General features: G+C 39.7%; 1 protein-coding gene across 6 annotated transcripts in view; it reads left to right on the forward strand.

The window, feature by feature from the left end:
- Nucleotides 1–24,051, forward strand: part of elavl4 (ELAV like neuron-specific RNA binding protein 4) — a 67,095-nt gene that overhangs the window by 36,947 nt on the left and 6,097 nt on the right. For 5 of the 6 annotated variants that reach the window (XM_060881764.1, XM_060881766.1, XM_060881769.1 and 2 more), the window contains 4 exons: nucleotides 8,467–8,570; nucleotides 12,115–12,268; nucleotides 19,343–19,568; nucleotides 23,285–23,323. In XM_060881764.1, the coding sequence (XP_060737747.1) occupies nucleotides 8,467–8,570; nucleotides 12,115–12,268; nucleotides 19,343–19,568; nucleotides 23,285–23,323 (523 nt within the window). The remainder of the gene's footprint in view (nucleotides 1–8,466; nucleotides 8,571–12,114; nucleotides 12,269–19,342; nucleotides 19,569–23,284; nucleotides 23,324–24,051) is intronic. The other variant, XM_060881765.1, reaches the window with a different exon arrangement.

A 24,051-nucleotide genomic window follows, 5' to 3' on the forward strand; every position in this document is an offset into this window, starting at 1 on the left:
AGACGGTGGAGCATTAGTCTTGAGATGGCACCACTTTATCTATCCATATGGTTTGGATTAGGATCATTTTTTATCACACGATTACTATAATATTTAGTTATAGTTGTACACAATTGTACCATTTAGCATTTTCATGAACTATATCTCTTTCAAATGACTTTTCTTTCCCCTAAAAGTCACAGATTCAGAGATTCACTGTTAAAGATTCAGTTGTTTCACATTGGAATTGAAATGATCTTGAACACTATTAAGTGAAACTGTAAATGTGTTTGTGCTTTGATGGGAAACATTCACGTTCCTGCTGCTTTCTAGTAGAATGAATTGCATTTGTTAAAGGATAACATTTAGATCTGATAGAACAAATTCTTCCAAATGTTTATATTCAAAGCCTGTTCTAATCTTCACTGTGCATGTGGGAAATCAAACAGCACTAGCACATCGTGCAGATGACACAGATCAAGTTAATAAAATACCAGATAATTATCGCTACACCTCGTTTCCGTCACCTTCTCTTATGTAACGGCGGTGAGCCATGTTCAGAAAAGAAACACCATAGTCTTATAAAAACCTCAGAGTAATACTGCTGAAGTGCGGAAACATCTATGAAGTGTTAAGAAGCTTTTATGCAGGTTTTATTCATTTATTTATTTATTTTTAGGAAGTACTCAAGATTCTGTTGAACCCCGTCTCTAAAATATCTCCGGAGAGCTCGAAGCATTATCAATACTCTCATTTCTTCCTTTCTGCCACATTCTACTGTTGGAAATCTGTGGTGCCAGTCTCATGGGTTCAGTTTCCTAGTACAGGATTTTAGACTAACAAAGCACTGCAGATTCTTTGAGCATTATGACTGTGTGTTCAGGCTGCTGCTATCATTAACTACACTCTCAGTGTTATAAGGGAGCCTTAGGGGGTGGGGGGAGGGGGGTGTTAAGCAGCATAGATGACCTTTGTGCTTCAATGTCAAAATATTTGACCAGGTCAATCTTACTGTGTAACGCGTTTGACTTTCATCTACATTCTACCGATGCAAGCAAGAAGACTTTCTCCGCTGTTTTTCAAAGCACTTTGACGTATACAAGAATCCTTTTACCAGCAGTTCAAAAGCAGCCACGACGGGTCCTTCGACAAGGTGACAACAGACAGGTCTCTTCTTACACTTTCTTCTTCTTTCCCTCGTTCCTGTCAGCTTTGATGAGACACCAGGCAGATGAGTTAACTCTAGCTACAGCTACCTCTCTTGCTCCCTAACAGCCTGGCCAAATGCTGCCCACTGAAGTGCCAAAGAAAACTGTTTACCCGTCTTCTCTGGCACGTACACATGTACACGCATACAGTTCTCCTCGAACCAGCTGGCTGTGCATGCAATAAACCAGAGTCTCAAGGTCTAATCTTTTATTTAGTACCAATATATAGGTATAGAAAACTGTATGTAAATGGACACACATGCTGCATTAAGTTCTTTAATCTATCAGCTTAAACAAATAGTAAAGGAAATGTTTCATAGGCTGCATCACGTAGTTGTTAGGGGCAACATTTATTCTTATTTGTGTGTGTTTTGTCAGCAGAAACTATTTTAGCCCAGCTTTAAAGGTAGAAAAAGACATTACAATGAGTATTTGTTTAAGGCCATGAATAAAACAGATGGCTATGCTGCTAACATAGTGCAAAGTCTTTGTTTTTAAAGGCCTGAATCAAGCATGCATCTTCCGCCAGTGTTGCTGTCTCAGCTCCCCTCGGCTGACTGCTAATAAAAAACCTAAGCGTATGTACTACGTGAAGTGGCTTCGTATAGCCTGCGCTCCATCTTCAATGAAAACCCTTAATGGAATATGTAAATGTGTTTGTAGAAAGACAATGCTCGGGCCGATCGGTAGAGGAGACACGAGAGAGCCTGTTCTATAGGTTTGGAGTACTGACAAGGATGAGTGAATGTGCTATAATGGCAAATCCGAAAAAAAAGGAAACATAGTCATGTAGTGCAACCGATTGACTGCAACTGTTATTTTCCATCTCAGGAGGAGGGTTAAAATGTCCTCTGTTTGAATTCTGTGAGCGGCAAACAATTACTGTGCAATTAAAAATGAAAAACTGCTCCTTTTTCTTTCTCTCACACTCAGGCCAACATTCTATCATGTCCCCTGAAAGGGAAAATCGAATAGCGCACACTCTTATGCTCTTTGATGTCTGCCATTTCCCTTCATTGTTTTCCCATTCTCTCTCAATCCACAGGCGCCACTGGCTGGTGTTTAATGGCTTGGCACACAAAGTGATGCTCCTATCAGTTCAGTCTGTGTTTAACACTTATGTAGCTGACATCAAACAGCCTCCTACATTGTACATCTGTTTGTTCAGTTGCATATTCCACTCGCACACTGAACACCATCGCCATCTGTTGTACGACTGACCTGAATGCAGCAAGTCTAAGCAAATTCTGAGCATCATCCTGACCTCCAGCTGACCTGGGAACAGTACAGACTATCAGACAAAACTCATGTTCTCAGGTACCTGATCTGAGAATACCTGATTTGTACTTGCGGTTGTTGTCATAAGTGTTTTAATTAGCATTAGACCAAAAATAAAGCCAAAGTAACTATATAGAGAGCTACTAAGGACAGATGTGTCACAAGACAGGTGTGACAATAGACAATGTGAAGTTGCGCCCTGTAAAGTGTAGATCATGAATATTCGAGTTTATGCTGGAGAGACAATTAATGTGATGCCTTGATGAATTCCAATTTCGGCATAGCGAGAGCATGTGTAATTGTTATTCAAGCTAAAAGCATTCAAAGCCAATTTACTTTGTCTTACAATGAACCTTTCTTTACCGTCTCATTTCCTCTGATGAACGCCACAAGGAAAAGAAATCAGCGTTTCTAAACCTGACAATTGGCTGGGGAAATAAGGAGTGATTTTCCCACTGTGTCACAGTGTAACTAAAATACCATACAGCATTTAGGATCCTTATAACTCAACATGATCCTGAAGCAGTATCTATACCTAGCTTGGTTTTCTTAGACCTTATAATATATAAGATTAATATTCAGATATAATTATTTTCTGTTTGCTTTATGTCCATATTCTTTAATACATTTTGCAGTAAACATGCCTCCTACAGCCCTTATGAAACACTATATGCTTTAAACATACACAACATCTACACCAGAAATGAGCATCAGCCCATGGATTATTCCACAGCTCATTTTCCACATCACAGCATCACGTGGGCTTCTGGGGAGCCTTTGGAGCAGCTGCCAGATCTGTCATGTGCGAGGGTCCAACATTGCTTTGTTTGGGGTGTCCCATATTCACTGCACTCAGCATTCTCCCCATACACTCATCCATTTCAGACAGCCCACACTCTTTGGGCTGTGCACCAAGTCGCCGTAGGCTCCAGCTCAGTGGGGAGAAGGAGAACCCGGGGGTGGGAAGCTCCTCGTCTCCCAGCTGTTCCACTAGCCTGGCTGAGAAAAATGCTGACAGCATCCCATCAGTTTACACTGTGCTGTTTACTGGAAGAAGACTGTACATTCATGGATGATATTTTGCAGCTAATCTGTTGATAAAATTTATTTATTTATTTGCCATTTGCTTATATAAAAATCTAGACTTAAGGTGCACCACAGAACAGTCATCTGTTAAGCTGTCACAACAATTCTGGCTGTGTTTGCACTAAATCATTCAAATTTTCTCAGTCGTAGAAAAAAAATAAATAATCTGCAAATTAGCACCAAGTGTTTTTTTTAAAGCTGTAATCAATTATGCTAAGCCAACAAGTAAAAATCCACCGACGTGAAACTGTTTCATTTATACTTCCATTTACACCCACACACTTCCAGTCATTGTAATGTACTTTTAAAGTGCATTTCAACAACACATTGTATCTCATATTGTTAAAAGCAAACCCATCACTCAGTATTCTCTCTCTCTCTCTCTCTCTCTCTCTCTCTCTCTCTCTCTCTCTCTCTGCCTCCCCCTATATATATATATATATATATATATATATATATATATATATATATATATATATAATCCCCAATTTGCTTATGCATTACTTTACAAACACATTGCTATTTGTGAAGTAACACACAATCAATCAAACATGTCAAATAGTTAACTTTTTCTGTCAGATTGTATTCAGTTTTTTTTTTTTTTTTTACGTTGCCTACAAGTTGCTACCCATGTAAGCCTAAGAGTTTCAAGCAAAGAAATATTAGCCTTTAATGAAAATTCAATCAGAAGATACAAAGCTGCTTTTAGCTTTTGTCTGAGAAAGCACTTAGCCAGCCTTGAGTGAATTATGTAGCTTATGTAGCATTGAATGGGCTGAATTAAAGCCATTAGAGCTGATGATAAACAACATTTATAATGCAAACTTATATCATAACACACCGCATTATCTAATTACACCCCACTCAAGCCTTTGTCTCTTTTGATAGAAGATTACTGAGCAAATTAGAAAAGTCATCAATTCATACTTAACCATCAAATTGAAGAATGAGTTCTGATTACGTGCCCTGCGATGGGTTGGCACTCCGTCCAGGGTGTATCCTGCCTTGATGCCCAATGACGCCTGAGATAGGCACAGGCTCCCCGTGACCCGAGGTAGTTCGGATAAGCGGTAGAAGATGAATGAATGAATGAATGAATGAGTTCTGATTACGTATGAACTAATTATTTTTATTTTTTTTTTTTGCATGTGTCTTCTGTCCTGTTGCTAATATAACAGAATGGCTGAAAATGGTGAAACGTCTCCTCTGCAGAGAGCAGTACTCTCCCTAGATGCTGTTGCAGCAAGGGCAAAATGTCAGGCAGGGAACACCAGTGATACATCTGTTTTGACAAATCGAAGAGGCTTTTTCTCTTTTCCTTTTTTGCCTTCCACATCCTAAATCTGACAAAATTTTAGACTGACCAAACACATTTCATTGTTGTGTAGCCAGGAAGCTTCATTCCATCAAGGTGAGTTAGCCTCAGATGCTCACAGAGCTGTCACATTTCTTTTCGCGCAACCGTTCTTCCCATCTTTTCTCCGGCACCGATTCCCGTTTCTGCACCACCACCTGACTCAAGTGAAAATACGTAACATGGCTGCCACAGAGTTTGAAAACGAGGAGATTGCTGCAGGCAATGTAGTGTTTAACTCAATGTTTTATCTCATTCTCAATCAATGAAAGCACTGGACCTTTAAATGATGTTTCAGCCATTTAAATCATTCAGGCCGAGTTTGAAATATTCACATTTCCAGTCTGGCATGAAGATTTTGAGAGTAGACTGTCATGCTGCTGGAAACACAAATTATCCAATATGTTACATCGCAATAGAAAGTTGACTCGTGTGAGCAAAAGAACAGAGAAAAAAGATGGTGTGACAATTTGTGTATGGATGTGTCTTATGAATGCAGGACACCAACCAGACCTGATTTTACATGCAGATGCTATGTAGGGGGTTTATGGTATAAATGTTTGTCGCAGATCCTTATTGTCACCCCGACAAACATCTCACTTTCTCTCTAGAACATTTTCTAACAAGACACAAAGCCAAAAGGACACACATGGAGCCGCTGCTATTTCCTCGTCATACTCCTAATCGTTAGTGGTCATGGCTGACACGAGGACAGCTGTTCTAAAAAATCACAATATGGCACAATTGATGTCATGTCTAATGAAAACAGCTCTCTAGATTTTACACCTTTATTAGGATCCACAACACACACGACGCACGCACCGTTCACAGATCCACTCTTCAGTATTGACAACATAGTTCAGAGCTTCCATAATACCAATGGAGGATAGTTTTAAATATTATTAATGCTTTTCAACACTTATTTGACATTAGGCTGTGTGCTGTTGTCTGTGCAAATTTCTTTCAAACATTTTTCTATTTGTCTTGGTGGCAAGCTTGCTTGGGGGAATTGAAAGTCAGAAAATGTGGAGATGCATGCTCATTAAAAGCTCATTAACAGTGCAATGTATCATTTCGTGTTTTTGCCATTTAAATTGACAATTACGATATACAAGTTAATGTATCCATTAATCTAATTGAATTTAATTGGGTTAATATTCCACTTCACCACCAAATGTTTACTGCCTTGTTTTCCCAGTGGAATTTTTCAGCATCATTTCTTTAGCTTTGACATTTCTTATGCTTCAGTTCAGTTCTTGTTCTTAATAGCCTGTGCTCTGTTTTGGATAGAAACTTCCACGATGAAAGCTTGAAGGGTTTGATAAGCCTGTGTGTGTCCGAGTGCTGGTGTAATAAGGAAACATTCTCACTTATATGAAGATTACTTTACAGACTGTTTTTTTTTTTTTTCTTTTTTAAATCCCACTCCCCGTTGACTTCCCAAGCAACTCTGACCAATCATGCCCACTCGAGCATTTATTCATGTTGTTTGATGAACTTACTTTTATTTCTATTCCCCAAAATGTAAACAAATTAGTCATTTAAACAACAATGACACTGTGTGTGTGTTTGTGTGTGTGTGTGTGTGTGTGTGTGTGTGTGTGTGTGTGTGTGTGTGTGTGTGTGTGCGAGTAAGAGAGAGAATGAACATGCTGAGAAGGTTTGTCAAACCCAGTCATGCATATGTTGGCCGACTGTGTGTGTGCGTTTGTGTGTGTGTGTGTGTGCCTGTTTGAGAAAGCACTCGAGATAGAAAGAATCATTTCATGCAGAGAGAGACATTTCCATCGTTTGGTTCGTTTCATTTTATCTCTGTATTTTGCTTCAGAGCACAGACACAGATTTACTGTGATAACCAATGCAGCATTTTATTAAGTTGGCTGATCTCAGTGATTAGACTGGAATTTATTCTAGTTTATAACTAAACAATTACTTCAATATAAAAAAAACCCTGAAACTTTCCTGTGAACCCTTACTATCTACCAAACTGAAGCATATTTCATATTGGCTTATTATTTTGTAAATATGAGTTAGACATTCTTGATTCTAACACAGTGTGTGTGTGTGTGTGTGTGTGTGTGTGCACGTGCGTATGCTTCACTGATAAACTGCTAAGCCTGCTGAGCTATAATAAATCATGAGTGTGTGTGTGTTTTATGCTGGTGGGTGTAATTCCTGCATTTCCTACTTGCCTGTACCCTTAAGCAAGATCTGAAATAAATGGCGATGGAGCTGCTCAGTTAACAGTTGAATCCTGTGTCACTGTGCAGATGTGGAACTGGCATCAGGCTGGGTTACAGACTCTGGTGTATTTATCTATCCATTTCATTTATCAAGCTTTGTGCTTCAAGAGTGCTTGCTAGTCCTTGAAGTACACTTCATTTATAGTAACCTTTTCTACTTCCCACTATTCCAGGCTGCCACACACAGACACACACAGAGACACACATGTACGAACAATATTACAGCTGTGAGATGTAACTAAAAGACATACATTTACCACACTAACAAAACCACTACTACTACTACTACTACTACTACAAATATTTCTGCTACTAATATTGCTATATTACTATTACTAATACAAGTCCCTTTACTTTTTTCTATCACTTCTACTACTACTGCTACAAATAATAATAATAATAATAATAATAATAATAATAATAATAATAATAATAATAATAATAATAATAATTATAATTATAATTATAATAAGTAATTGTAATATAATAAATAGATGTGCCTTCTAGAGCCCCATAGCATATGGAGTGTTATTGTATTTGATAGGGGCTTTTATTGAAGATAAATTTATTATAATAAATGTATTATTTATTATTTATTTATTTATGTGTGAATGTTAATTGTGGAAATTACATTGCATCTCTTAAACATGGTTGAATTTTGTGCATAATTTTACTTTTGTGTCTGCTACATACGTTTGATGAATACTCGTTTTATTCTAAATACAACAGTCCTAAATGTAATGTATGAGAAGGTATAGTATTTATACATTTTTGTCTGTGCAATGGTGATAAATGAAAGCTTTTTGAAAAACTGTGTGGAATGTCCTGTCAAAAACATGAAAGAGCGTTTGGCTCCAATTTCCCTTGCCGTTTTTCAGCATTTGGAGCAGTATAGCTGTTTGGCATTTACAATTCACTTTGTGTATGCGCTGTGGATTTGGGCATGTCTGTTTCAATAAATGCAGATGAGCGCTGCAGTCCTCATCAGAGTGCTCCTGTACTTGTGGGGCAAGATGTTTAAAGAAAGCCAGAGGAGGAAGAGAAACGCTGCTAGCAATGCAGCTGCTGGTTCTGCAGGGAATCTGCCGTGCTGGTGGCTGCTTAGCCTTCCGAGTAGCAGACGCTGGGGAGAGAATGTTCAATCAAAATCATTGGAGTTGAGTCACTGTCAGAGGTTTGCAGTGGAAAACTTCTTAACGCCCACACACAGTTGTGGGCATCATATATGCTAATGTTGTAGAGTTTTAATGTTTTCTCTCTCTCTCTCTCTCTCTCTCTCTCTCTCTCTCTCTCTCTCTTTCTCTATTTATGCACACAGGACAGAGTCTCGGATATGGTTTCGTCAACTACATTGACCCAAAGGATGCAGAAAAAGCCATCAACACATTAAATGGACTCAGACTTCAGACCAAAACTATCAAGGTACTGTTGCATACTAACAAAAATATTCATAGGCAAATGTGTGGGTGTATGATAAGGGGTGTGTGTGAACACGTTGCTGATTTTGTTATGAGATCATATGACGTTAATGGAACAATATCTAATTTGGGTGGCAGTACGCTCCTGCTTTCCTCTCCAATTAGTCATCAGCCATTTCTCCCAACTGCACGAGTCAATTCACTGAACGTTTCCTGTCACCATTTCTGCCAGTGGAGCTGCATTGATTAGCACATGTGGTGTGTATTGACTCGTGCTGGGCTGTGGTGCTGCGACACAAAAGCGAGAGGAGGGGAAATCCGCCTCATTAAGATGCAAAAGGAAATAGGAGAGCGACTGTAGGGAGAAAAGGGAAAATAGTGTAATTGATATGCAAATGCATCTCCAAATGTCAAATCATAGAGTCACACGAAAAAGGAAAAATAGAATGTATAATGAAAAGATACTAAAATGCTAAGTAGTCACCACAATGTGTTTTTGTTATACTGTAAACCCAGTTAGAGAGGTGAGGTAGACCGAGAATATGCTGTCTGGAGCCAAAATGTCAGCAGTACTCCATATTTATCCAGATGAAAAAAATGTAATTTTGTGCCTTTTTTTTTACAAATAGCAAATGATTTTTGACTGTAAATATTCGCCTCTGTTCCTTTTTAGTCTGAGTCACAATGTAATCGTGTTGTTTGTGTGATCATCTGGCATATAATCCCCGGCCTCTCAGTTACATCCTTGCTAATCTAATCAGATTGGATTTCCTGTAGGCTGACATGAAAACACAGCATCCATTCCCACAGGCTCTGCTGCCTGGAAGGAAGAAAAAAACAGACAGACAGACAGAAATAGGGAGGACTGGAGCTCGAGAAAAAAAACTTGTTGAAACTGGGCTAAACACAAACATGGGCAGTTTCCAGAGGGCCAGTAGCAGGTGGCTTTGTGTATGTGTGTGTGTGTGTGTGTGTGTGTGTGTGTGTGTGTGTGTGTGTGTGTGTGTGTGTGTGAGTGTGAGTGTGGAGACTTGACTGTAGTGCTGGTTTCAGCCTCAGTTTGGAACCCATCAGAGATGAAATGAGTCACTGCGTGTGTGTGTTTGCTCATCGTCACAGCTTCTCACTGCACACATGCTCATCTCTCACTGTTTGGGCGGCAGAAGTGCACACACAACACACACTCATACACACAGATTCCCAGCGGCACACTACCAACACTTTAACATATGTCAGTGGGTCTGTGCTCCACACCACAGACCAGTCCTGTGACTGTAAATCCGATGTGAGGCTGAAGCATTTGAGTCCAGAGGCTGTTTATTTTAGTGCTTCGTGCACGGTACTCTAATGACCCTCATTGATCTGAGTTTCCTGCTTAACCTATGATGCATTTTCACACAAACATACTTCTCACATGCACCCACCATGCATGATCTCTCGTTAAAAGCAAACCCATCACCCAGTATTCTCTCTCTCTCTCTCTCTCTCTCTCTCTCTCTCTCTCTCTATGTCCTTCACATTCTGTCTTGCACACATGTACGAAAGACACAAACAAGCAAAGACAGTCCACACTGTGATTCTCCCAGTGGGACACAGTCTAATCCAGCCGTTGTGAGAGTACTCTAATACCTTTATCTTTTTACCTCTCTTTTCCTCTGACTTTCTCCATCCATCCATCACAGCATGAGGCAGTGGTGATGGTGATTCCATCTCCTCTCTTTGATCAGGCCTTAGTTTCACTCTCCTTTCTTTCTCAGTGTGAAACCTTTCCTGTAGACTAACGCCAGACAACTCAATAGGGGCTTTTTCTTCCACTAATGCAGCAAGAGGCCATGAGGAGAATGAAATCCTCTCTTGCAACTTAGCAAATAAGAGTATTTGAAGGTCATCATCCTCTTGAAACAGACGCTGTGAGCCTAAGGTCTCTCCAGCCTCTGAGGTTATCGAAGAAAGAGCAGGGAAGAAGACAACCCAGAAAAAAAAGATAAAGAGAAATATATAACATAAATACATCCTTTGCTCTCTTTAGTAAGAGGTTATTTTTTTTAAGTTGCTGAAGCAAAACACTTGCATTTAATGTAAACATCAGACCCGACTTTAAGCCAGACTTCCTCTGATAGATTCTTAGTTTCATAAGTCACATATAAAACAGGTTGAAAGACTAAAAGCTATGCAAATTGACAGGAAGTACAATAATCAGAAAACAGTGGTGTCTAACAGGGACAGATATAGAAATGTGTGAGAGAGAACTGAAGGGGAAGAGAGAGTGAAGGAGACGGGTGCGAGTCTCACCCCTGATCTCCCTTTTCACACTCAGAGGTAGTAAATGCAAATGCAAACACTCAGACACCATCCTGCCTTCATGGCGCTTTCCTGTTTCACAGCTAAACTCCAACTCTGCCTTCCTGTTGAGGTGTGAGAGGAAAAATCCTACGAAGGGCGCAAAGAGCAGAGCTTCGTGCAGAGAAACTGACACACACACACATGCACATACACACACTCTTCACGCTCACACATATCATTCAGACACACAAACACACACTTCTTTCTAAGCATCACACACACACACACACACTCTTCACAGGCAGACAGGGTGTTGATAGATCCGGCATCTGGAGCTGCTTGACATGGAAAGAAAAGAAGAGAGGGTGAAAAAAGGAAGTGTAAAAAAAAATCAGATGAACGAGAAAAAAGAGCAGAAGGCAGAGTAAGGACGCTGCCAGGGCTCTGTGCCTTTTGCCTTCGCACTTTAACTGGATTTCAGGAGATTACTCCTGAATGGATCATGTCTTCAGCTTGCTATTTGTATGACTGTAACAGCATTTGATGGCTCTGGAACTCAAATGTCAGCAATGATGGAAACATGGAAGGCAGTGCCTGCTCCTGCTACTAATGGAGGAGGAAATGCATGAAAGGAGATATAACCATCACTGAGCTGCTCTAATGAGACACCTGGAGAAAGAGAAATACATGCCATTGTATGGATTTACCTGTGTGTGTGTATGTGTGTGCATATGTGTGCATATGTGTGTGTGTGTGTGTGTGTGTGTGTGTGTGTGTGTGTGTGTGTGTGTGTGTGTGTGTGTGATTTACCTCAATGTGTGAATATTGTATGAGTGATATTCGGTAACCAACTGGAAGAGAAAGTTTGTCAGGGTGACATGGAGAGAGAAGAAATGTATTAGTGTGAGTGGAGCTGTCCAAGGTGCTACTGAGTTTGACAAGTTGAGGAGGGTGAGAGCATATTGTGCGAGGGTATGTGTGAAAGAGAGGGAGTGTGTGTATGTGTGTGTTTGGTGAGACAATGCAATGGTTTGGCTCTCACTGCTAGCAGAGACAGAAGGTTCCAGAGTGCTATTCACCAGTGCAGTATGGAGAACTGCAAATATGCAAACTTACAAATAGCATTTACACTTCAGTGTGATGGGGAATCCCCAGAGCATACACAAAAATTTTTAATTTTTAAGTAAATCATCTTCTTACCTGCCTTTATGTGTGTGTGTGTGTGTGTGTGTGTGTGTGTGTCTGTGAATGTATGTGTCTCTTAGGTGTCTTATGCACGGCCCAGCTCAGCCTCTATCCGCGATGCTAACCTGTACGTGAGTGGGCTACCTAAGACCATGACCCAGAAAGAGCTGGAGCAACTTTTCTCCCAGTATGGACGAATTATCACCTCCCGTATCCTCGTCGACCAGGTCACAGGTATCCATGGGGCAACTTCTCAGTCAACAAACACTGACAATCACAATCAGCTAACAAACACTTACTCAAACACATTTGGCTATACAGAAATATAGACTTTCATTATCTCATATAAAATACAGAATGCATTTAAATTTATATAAATGACAGTGCACACTGAGTGGTCAAATATGAACACAATTACACATGTGAACAAAAGCTTGTAAGCTTGTATGTATAACAGTTAGCTCTGTTCATAAGATCTCCTCCCCTGCAGCAAGTTCCAGTATTGTGCCTAATGTACACAGATGAAGCAAAATGCATCTTTAAACACACTTTCTGCTGCCAAAACCCAGCAAATAAACCACTATGCGTGTGCATATTTGAGCACAAACATGTCTCATGACCATAGGAAGTGATCAGTAATGCATGCAAATTCAGATCATGACTTTACTTTTTAAACACCATTATTAATTTTACATATGCTTCTGTGTAGGGGTGGGATATACAGTATAAGGGGACAAGTGAACTACAGCAGCACAAATTGTTGAAAAATCAATGCAGAACACAATATTAGCAGAACACCAGTCAGAGTACTCATGTTAAACCTTGTACATCTCTGAATACACACACAATGGCATTAGCATGGTAAGCATTTGACCATAAAGCAATGGAAGATGGTGGCTTTGTCTGATAAATCATGTTTCTTTAGCATCATATGGGTGTGTGTGTGTTTGTGTGTGTGTGTTTGTGTGTGCCATGTTATGGAAAAACAAGTTCAACTTAAAGGCTCTGCCGTCTTGGTGCCAGATACCACTGTACACCTTTAGAGGTCTTGTGGAGACTGATAGCATTTTTTCTGCTAAGAAACAGTGTCTGCTGAACATAAATAGTTATCACTCAAATCATCAGATTTTCATTGCCAATATATACATACACACCACTGTTCGTCACTCTCCTAAAACTCATTTTCATACATCCTCCTCACACACAGACACCCTTCTGACGCACTCCACCCCTGCAGGGCCATGAAGGATCCTCCAGGGCAACAGGGCCGTGGGATGCATCCTAATGACTAATTAAAACTGAGTTGCCAGTGATTATGAAACAACAAAGTTTTTTCTGCTTGAGCTGCAGAGCTAAGAGGCACATTGCCCTGCCTTCACCGAATAAAATCATCAAGCATGGTTTACTGCTCTATAGCCAAGCTTTAACCATCATCCAGGGTGTGTGTGTGTTTATGGGAATCTGGGTGCTAATAACCAAGTTAACAAAATAGCTGAAAAATTCAGGTTTTCATGTAGTAGACCTACTTCCAGCTTAGTTTAAATTGCTAGAAGCCTCAGTGAGACTTCAGCAACACTCCACCCACATAATACCATTTATATAAGGCTATAATTAATTATCAATCTATACCAGGGTCAAGATCAGTTTCAGTGCAGAGAATTTATGTAATGTGCTATTACTTTTGTATTCAGATTTTCCTCATGTAATTAAGCTGAATACTGTTCCTAGAACACGACTGTCACTGCAGTTTCCCTAGCAGTATGTTTGCCATGAAGACAGACAGTTCTAAACCTTGACAGCATGGGCCAAAGTTTTCAATGTGCAATGTGATAACATAATAGATTTATAGACACAACACACATTTGCTAATTGAAAGGGTATTTTATTTCGAATGAAGAGTGAGGTTGGTGGAGTGAAAGAAAGGTTTAGGGATCCTGAATACAGTGGTCCTCTGAGAGTTTTGGTGTGAATTCTGTGTGGGAGTCGGTGTTTCAGGAGATCATTAGGTTTGGCTGAAGCTTACTGGTTATGCTAATCTCACATACCGGGCAGCATTAAAGGAGAGAAACAAACAAGTTGGAGAAGTGCATCTTTTCAAGGCAGACTCCACCTTGAAGTAATGGATTTGTGTTTGGATAGTGAGACAACAACTTGATGTATCACAAATTCCTGCAAGATGAAGCACTACCAATTTAGACTTGTCCAGTTTCACATGGACATTTTTTTATTTTGGCCGCAGGTGCTGTCCTTGGTCCTGAATTGCCAGTGCTTCAGGAGAGGCGATCTCCTTGGTGTTCAAATGTAATGAGCTGATTTGCATTTTTTGCACTGTAGAGCCAAGAACATCAGCAGAATGAGATAAACCATCTTAGAAAGATTAGAGAGGTGCTAAGAGAACATGACTTTGCTTTAATCATGGGTTGAAGATATGCAAAGTACTAACAAGCACTAACTAGAGAGAGATGGGGAAAAATGATTTGCAACAATAGGATGTTTCATAGTAATTACAGTATGGTGGCAAATCATGGGATTGTATTTTGTGGCTTTGCTAGAAGTCCTCTGGCTCCTTAAATAGAAACTCATATTGAATATCACCTCCTTAGCACCCTTGGCACTCGACAGGGTCATCATCCTTGCATTCCACATACAAAATAACCACCTTGCCCAGCACCTGGCAAAATAAAAGGGCTTAAAAGTTGTAGGAATGCTTTCCAGTAATGAGGAGGTCTTTTACTAACTCGTGAGATCTACAAAGAAGACCAGGTATCTAAAACCGCTGTTGTAGACAGTAAGAAACTAAGAAGATCTGGCCTGGACATTTTTTTCCTTTCAAATGGAATTGTAAGCTGTGATGTATGTCTGCTCATTCCTCATCAACCAGTCATTCGCAACTGGGACATCTAAACATAACCAAATGACAAACAAGTATATTCCTAAATACTGAAAGGGTCATAAGTGTAGACCACCAAGTGTGGCAGTTTTGCGTAAACATGTCCCAGGACAAGTAGTGATTCTAATTATTCTGGGTTCTGGCTTGTGTTATAAGCACTACATCTAGTAACTAATTTTCCGCACTGTCTTCCTTAATGTAATCGTGAATAGATCATTTTGCACTACAACTAGAGTCTATGGAGTTCCTTATAATATAAATCTAGGGGTGTAGGGGGTGTTGCAGCAGCTGGTCAATAGCACAGTACTATGGTCAAACTGAGCAGTACACAACTTGTTAAAAGGCTCAGTAGTGTCCTGAAATTCTGTGTTGTCTATGAGCTTCAATGATAGCTCTTGTTAATAAGAGGGCTATGCTGTTCTATTTTATCCAAGTTTTCAGTAAATAACAAGGTCCTGTCTTAATATCCAGAAAGCCACACTAGGATCATTTTCATTTTTGAGTTTTTCATATAAATTCATATAAAGAGTAATGAGAAGAAGGGGAATGGCCATGTCACTGACTGGCCCTAGTAGGTTGACTTTCTCATGTGTTGGGGGGACACAGAATCATTAGAACATACATTCTGAAAGAAAAGAAGTTTTCCATATCCACAGGTCAGTCAATGTTAAAATAAAGCAGCACAGAGAAAATAAATGAGCATTCAACTAGCACAAAGGATAAGAAGCTTGCTTATGGCAGAATTTGCCACAATACATGTGGGCAACCCTCTCAGATTTTATTTCACTTCCATTGACGTTTACTCTGCTCAATGTGCAGTTTGATGATGGCTCAAGAAGTGCTCAGGTCAAGGTTGGTGAGATGGGTTGGCAAAAATTGCATTATCTAATCATGTGGGTGGGGCACCAAATTGGTTTACTTTTTCATTGTTTCATGCTTAACCTAGCTAGCAGCATTATATCAGGCTACTCTGGAGCCACTTTAAGATAACATGTGGAGGGTGGTTTGTGCATACCTTTGGTTCCACTGCTAAATATTCAGAGCAGCTCTTTTGTACACAGAGCAGTCAATATGGGTCTTTCATCAATGAGTGCCAGTCTTATCGATCCAGAGTGCTGCCTCTTACAAGCTGCTGTTGTGGAAACAAAATCAGTCTCCATGACATTTCTCCTACAGGATACCTATAGAAAACACTCTGTTAAAGACAGTATATCTTTTTCCCTTTTCATCATTCTTTATTGTCTCTGGAAAAGAAAGAATCGTTAATCTACTGTAGCACTGCAGTGAAAACGAGACTTCCAACTGGGACGTTAAGATACAAATCATCAGAAAGACATTAACAACCAAGGAAAAAACACAGCTTGAATGTGTATATGATGAGTAAATCATATTAAATTAAAAATGAGTTCAACAAAACAGGGTGTTTTAAAAAGTTTTTATACATGGGGAAATTAACATTTTTTTTTTTTTTTTTTTTAGCAAAATGTAACAATATTTTTTAACCATCCTATAGATGATTGACATTTCTTTGGAAACACACCACAGAGATGTTTCTCATAACTTTGACCCCCAGTTTGGCAACAGTGTTGTGTGTGATGTGCTTGCCACATTTCCTCTTAATGTTCTTCCCAACCTTGCAACAGCTTCCTGATCCAGCAATGAGAATGATTTCAATAAATTGTTCTTTTGTCAAAGGTGCATATATGTATGTATATGTAAACTCAGTAGGAAATATTCGGAAGACATTTTGCTAAAACCTGTTCATTTCCCCATAAATATGGACACTTTAGGTACATCCTGTAAAGTCAATACACTGGTAACACATGCATCAACAAGGCAAGCAGATAAGGTGCGACAGATTAAGTGTGGCTCGTTGCGTCAGATTTTTTTTTCTTACAGACTTTCAAATGCAATCTTTAGCAGCTAAAGTCACTAAAGTTCTTTAAAAGCATCCGGTTTCTGCTCTTCGTTCTGATTAGGCTCTTCCCACAGCACGCTTCTCACCCTCAGACTATTTAACATGCTACCGTAAGAAATGCTCCATACTGTTGGCACAGCCACTTAAAAGTGAGCGAATAAGAGAAGACAGCAACGTGCTTAAGTTCAGAAAGAAGAGCGAAAGCTTTCATTAACAGCCAAGCCTTCAGATCTTCTCTCTGTTCCCAATGGAACATACTTTCCCGTTTGCTATCTCTTTCCTCCTTTCTCGCTCTCTGTGAACAGTGGGCGTGCAGTGGAAAGTGCTTTGTCAGGCCGTAGCCCTGTGTGTGCGTGTGTGCATGTGTGTGTCTGGGTTATTATTAAACCAGACATTCTCTTGCAATGCATGTGCTGTGGTGAGATAAGTAGAGTTAAAAAGTTACATAAGGTGCAGGCTGAATACCGAGAGAATAGTGCAGTTAAATGACACATTGCAGCCACAACTCTGTTCGGTTGATGATAAGAAGCTGAAAGTACCCATGTCCCCAGTTTAAGGCCAGCAGCTGCCTTTGTTTTGTTAGACATTTTATAATACCTCCGCTGCAGCGAGCTTATTACGAGAATGAGAAACCTAAAGAGCCTCAGAAAAGTAAAGCGCCATGAACATAAAGGTGCTCAATTTGCATTCTTGCCTAATGAGCACCTTAATGTTGCTGTGCTTTATTACTGAGAATCATCCTTTTATTTCAGTTTCTAATTTTAGATTTTATGAAGGACTGCTATTTTGCTACATGATGTTGTCCATGATGGTCAGTGTCTTTTGTAGAATAGGAGAATTTTGCATCATGGTTTTCTTACAGTTAGATTTAATAGCTCACCGTGAGCCTTCAGCCTGACTATGTGTGAGGTACAGCTTCATACAATCTTCTTTCATTCTCTTATTCACAGATGTCCACATGTCCACCAAAGCAAATATGTCAAAACAAATCAACACTTAAAACATGATAAATAATCATTACAGAATTATGTCATAAATAATTCTCAGTTAAACTAAAAAAGAACTCACTCAAACTGTGTTTGTTTCTAATCTTCAAATTTAAGATACAGCTCTACTTGTCTTTTTTTTTTCTTTGTTTCTGAATCTGTGTCTTGTCAGACGAAAGAGATGTCTTCTCATTCTGCTATCTAACAATTCTGGATTGACCTAAGTTTCACACAGCAGAAAGCAGGGAGTCTAGCAATGCATCCAAATGGTGCAGAATAATGTATGTGCTTGCTTTATTTCTGTCTTTCCTTCTGTCAGGCTAATTAAACAGAACAGGTTGTGGGAAGGCTGGGAGACAGAAAGGAAAAGCTGTCAGGGATGATGCTAGCAAAGAGAGAAACAGTACTGGAGATAGAGAGAGAGAGAGAGAGAGAGAGAGAGAGAGAGAGAGAGAGAGAAACAGAGAGAGAGAGAGGCTGAATGAAAGCTTGTTGCGTGGAAGAGACTGTGTACAAATGTTTGCTTCCAGAGCTGCATATATCAAACGTGTCTGATTTGAATACTAAGATGGAGTAACAATAAGACAGCACTAACAGTATGCTCCAGCAAGAAAACCCCAAACAGAAACCGTCAATACAAGAAGCAAGAACGTAGTGTGAAGTGACAATCTAAAAACGTGTGGGTATGTGTGTTTGTGTGTAGACATGCCAGATCTGGAACACATGCATACACTATTTTACTTTCACACACACACACACAAACATGCATTATGCAAATGGTCATGTAGACAAGTCGTCTCCGTGCTCTCCTCCCTGAAGCAGTAGGAAGTGTCTCATTAAAAAGCAACCCAACAAAAGGCCTCCCAGCCAGACTTTTTTAAATGTTACTTTCAGGTGGCGGTCAAAAAACATTGCCTAGGAAACCACAGAAATGTCAGTGCACACAGCATGCCACGAGGTAGCGTGTGGCCGTCAGCTTGTGCACGCCTCGCAGCTTGAGACAGGCTGGGACACGATACCCTTACATTGTACTGGGAACTATCACCATCACCAACCCCCCAACCCAGCCCCACACACACACGCACACACCATTTCCACATGAGCAGGCAGGAGCAAACCAATACAATATCTTCATTCTCTCATGAAAAAAGGAAAACAAATTACACTTCTCCCTGACAGTGGCAGAACGCAGGGAGGCCAATGAAATCTAGCTGTTCCCTCACGACTCGCTTGCATAATGCAATGCCAGCAATAGCAGCTGTCACACATGGAACGCACATCACTGTCACGCAACATTTCCGACATCAAGTCATGGGGCCCGGTTTCTCTATCCTACTATGAATGCATCTAATATTTGTGTGTCTAAGAGAGAAAGGTAATGTTTGGGCAAGGATGCCCATGTTAGCTTCTCTAAAGGTGTTTATAATTGTATATGTATCTGTGTCTTGCTTAAAGTGAAAGATGGAGGAGATAAACAGAGCCTGTGTTTTGTTTGTGCTATTTTGGCCCCTCAGGTGGTTCGCGTGGTGTAGGCTTCATTCGATTTGATAAGAGAATAGAGGCTGAGGAGGCCATAAAGGGCCTGAATGGACAGAAGCCCTCTGGAGCGGCTGAACCCATCACCGTGAAGTTTGCCAACAACCCGAGCCAAAAGACAAGCCAGGCTTTGCTCTCGCAACTCTACCAGTCCCCCAACCGCCGCTATCCTGGGCCCCTGCACCACCAAGCCCAGAGGTTCAGGTAAACCCAGCCAGCGAGGCTGCAGACCAGCAACTTCTTCACTAAAGCTATCAATCTGCTATAATTCTACTGCATGGTGTCTCTAGAGTCGTATTAATCCAGTGAGTCATATGCAACATTAATAAATTGGTGGTTGCTCTGTTATTATTAAGACAAAATGAGATTGGATACCAGTTACACTGTTCCTTATCTCTAGCAATGGAAAGAAATGCATACATCTTAATTGCATAAACGAAAAGATATAAAAACAGCAATAGATTAGGTTAACCCTAACCTGAAATTTCATGGTTTCATTTTTGTCTTAAAAACAGAATCTTCTGTAGAGAATATACACAAATTCTATATGAAAATTTCCCATTCTTGGAAATGTACAGTTTGGCCACAGATTTTGTTTTTAGCTTGAAACTAAGTGATCAAAATGAAAAGCGATATTGAACGTAATAAAAGGCAGTGGTCCTTCATAATGTCTCCTTGAAGATTCTGTGTTTCTCACACCATGTTCTCTTTCTTTCATTTCACCAGTCCCCATTAACTGTCTATAGCTGGCTAAATTAAAAAACTAATTTATATTGGTATTATAAAAAAGTTGGTTTTAGAGGTACAGTGTTAGCATTTCAAAAGCCTCACTCATGTAATGTAAGCATTTATTTATTTGTACTGCACTCACCTATTGGTTTGTCATTTAAGTGTTAGCATGAACGTGTCACACATGCCAATTACAGCTGTACAGTAATGCCAGTAACAGTAATAAGTAATTAATCCTTCTTACATTGCAAACAATTATAACTGAATATATATGAAAATGTTGTCTTACATTTGCATTAATTAGATAGCCACACAAAACGTCTTTTTTTGGAGACACACTCTAAAACTAGGCTCAAATAGCCTTGCAAATGTCTCAGACACAGAAGCCTGCTCTTGCACCTCCAATTAACCTATTTATCCATAGTGCAACCTGCCTAGCTAATTACGCTGGCTTGAAAAAGCTAACTTCTCCCTATTATGCTTTATAAGGATTGAAAATGCCAGTAGAGTTCTGTGTTGTGTTGTTTATTGTTTTTCTAATTTATTATTAGACTTAGTAGTAGTCATAGTAGTAGAAGTAGAAGTAGTAGTATTTGCATCTTTCGAGCTTATAACCACCAGACACATTCAAGTTAGCACATGTTATTTGCGTTCATATCTCTTGTAGTGGTTTATTAAGCATTCCCCGCTTTTCTTTAGAAATAGACAGTAGAATGTTCAGAAAAGCCTAATGCTTCCACAGTTTACTCTGTATCATTCCACAGCTCTCAATTAGTGCTTTGCTTTTCACTGCTTGTTTGTTCTTTTACTTGTCTGGTGTTCCCATACTAACACTGCATGTTTTAGACTTCATTCCTCCCATTAAATTCTATATATATTTATATAATCCTCCAATTATTTCACTTTTTTATCAATATGCCTTCATATTGCACTTTCTTTCTTTCTTTCTTTCTTTCTTTCTTTCTTTCTTTCTTTCTTTCTTTCTCTCTCTCTCTCTCTCTCTCTCTCTCTCTCTCTCTCTCTCTCTCTCTCTCTCTCTCTCTCTCTCTCTCTCTCTCTCTCTCGCTCCCTCCCTCCCTGTTCTGCTCTCCTTCAACATTAAATCCAACTTTATGTAACTTCTGATACACAACAGCTGTCACTCCTACTTTCAAGACACTGCCACCCAACTGCCCATACAGCCCAGTCCTCCCTCCTCTTTTTGTCATTCTGTCATCCCTGTTTCCGCCCACTCTTTTCCATTTCAGCTAAATGCCATCCCATTTCTTAAACTACTTATGGCCATGTAATCTAACATACATTAATATGACATTTGAGTTACAGATTAAAATGACTTTTTTGCCATTTTAGCATCACCCTTTCTTCTCAGTGACTTCCCTACATTATCCCTAATGACCATTCGATGCTTTTTAATCATTTCTCATTTCAATCACTCCTCATGCTCCTACAGTGACTAGTTAAAGAGACGGTGAAAACTGTAAATCAACTTTCCATAAACTGCACTTTTTCAAGCCAAGTTTGTGTTTGATTAGCTGGACTATTACATGTAGGTTTAAAGGCTTGCATTTAGTAGGAAGCAGGAAGATTGATGTGGGTATGTTCGCATAATTTTAAGCACCTTCCAGTGGAAATCTAATCTTTATAAAATCATATGAGCTACTTTTATTGCTGATCCCAGATCAGATACTTAGCTTAAAGGTGATTATCTAAGTGTAATCCGAATAGGATTTATTTTTATTTGAACACAACACTTGGCTGCACATACTGTATAGTACATCATTTTTGTCATTATTCAGATGTCAGATTCATGGTCAGCAAAGATACTTCGGGTTTGCAAAAGTAAAAGTAGTCAGTAAAGACACAAAAGAGTAGCTTAATTGTTTTGTTAGGAAAACAAGAGTGACAGAACACTGTAACAGTTCAGTGACAGACAATAGTGTAACATATTTTCATTGATTGGTGTAAGTGGATCATAAAGCCATAAGTTGCTGATTTTCTAATCGTGTGCAAGTGGGTCATTTAAGAACAGAGGCATTTTAATGTTAACTTTATTCATATAGCTACACAGTGTGTGTGAGTGTATGTGTGAGGGAAACGTTTGCATTGTGGGAAAGCGTTAATTAGCCCTGTCGGCCATCTTGAAGAAGCTTAATAGGGACATAAGAAAGGGGCAGGCCTCATGAGGGACGGGGTCGAGAAGTGGCCAAACAGACTGGAACCCAAAATGAGAGTGACTGATGGGGAGGAGAGTCTAATGCATCAGCCCAGCAGGTCATCAGGGCTAATGAACAGACTAGAGAGAAAGAGAGAGAGAGAGAGAGGGAGGGAGAGAGAGAGGGAGCGAGGGAAAGAAACAGAGAGAGAGAGAGAGAGAGAAAACGAGAGAGAGAGAGAGAACCACCTTGATTTAATATCCTATTATGTCCTAGCTCAAACTTCATTCAAATGTCATATTAAATTACTGAACTTTTCCCTTGTGCTAAAAGGTGTAAACCTCTGGAGACAATGTCATTCATACCGCCAGCATATCATCTCTACATGAGCCTGAACATGTCATGAATTTTTTCTAAGAAAGTTAATTTGATGTTAATAAATTTCCTTTGTGTCATAGTGCTTCAAATCCGTTTTCAGTCATCTGTCACAAATACGAAACCATTACAAATACCTCAGCATAGCTGATAATAAACTGGTCATTCAGTTGCAGATAAATCGGTTAATATCAAACAAACAAAACAACAAAAATACGCGACAAATTTCAGAATTAGAATCTCAGCTTGTCTTAGATTGATAAAAGCCAGATATGATTAGTATTTGATTCATTTTTCATTAGTAGAATCTCACAGATAAACCAAAATTCGATTAAACCTAGCAGTTATATGTTAAAGCAAGAGCTTTTAAACAAACATTAATGCTCAGGTCATAACAACGCTAGACTCTTATTAGCCTTAGGCTATATTAGCTGTGCTGCTGACTCTATCAGGCATCAGGTTGGCCTTCCAACTCAGAGTTAGTGCTTGAGTCTTGGCTAGCATAGTGGTTGACTCTGCAACATGCCTGATGGGGCAGAACAGTGTAATGGGCCATTGCTGGATGGGCATCTTCTTCAGCGAGTCAGGGCTTTAGCATTAGTTCCACTGGGTGAGTAGACCATCTGCCTTGCATTAACATCAGAACCCTCCTTCTCTTCACAGGCTGGACAATTTGCTTAATATGGCCTATGGCGTTAAGAGGTAATTAAACTTCACCGAATGCCAGATGTCCATGTTGAAAAAATGATTTCTTTTTCATTTGATTCTTCATTTTCTGAAGTCACTTGCATTTGATTCAGTTCAAGGTTTTTCCCTGTCTCTTAAGTTTGATTTTAACTTGATTCTGCTTGATTTCAAACCACCAACCACTCTAGTCTTTACAAATATTCAAATTATCTTTTATAATTTTAGTGAAGAGTATGCATTGTTTGATTCTGATGACTGCGTACTTTTGAGTTTTTTGGTATTTTCTGTGTTTTACTATGTGTAACTTGTATTGAGATGTGGTTGCCACAGGATTCAGGGTCTCGAACCCAAACTCCGCCGAGCTTGGTATCTTTACAGATACACCAATGTGATTTAGCACTATTCCAAACTCCTGTAAGCCCTGCTTACAGGAGTGATATGGACAGCTTTAAATCCCTTCGAGGTGGAACTAAATCTGTTTGCTTGTACCTCTTATTTTTACAGCAGTTTTACCGAACAGGCATCTGTAAAGCTTTCTACAGGCTACAAAGCTGCTTTGAAAGTAAATGAAATAAGCAGCATTGCTCAGTGAGATTCATTAAAGGTTTCCTGCCATTCTGATGTAAACGCTTACCCCAGCACCTTTAACGTTCTGTCCTATTTTTGGTTGGAGTGGGTACGAGTGAGGCGGATGGCGGGTGAGAGTTCTCCTGGATCCCTGCAGGAAACAAGTGTTTCACTGC

This window comes from Tachysurus vachellii, chromosome 11, assembly GCF_030014155.1.
Source record: "Tachysurus vachellii isolate PV-2020 chromosome 11, HZAU_Pvac_v1, whole genome shotgun sequence".
Taxonomy (NCBI): Eukaryota; Metazoa; Chordata; class Actinopteri; order Siluriformes; family Bagridae; genus Tachysurus; species Tachysurus vachellii.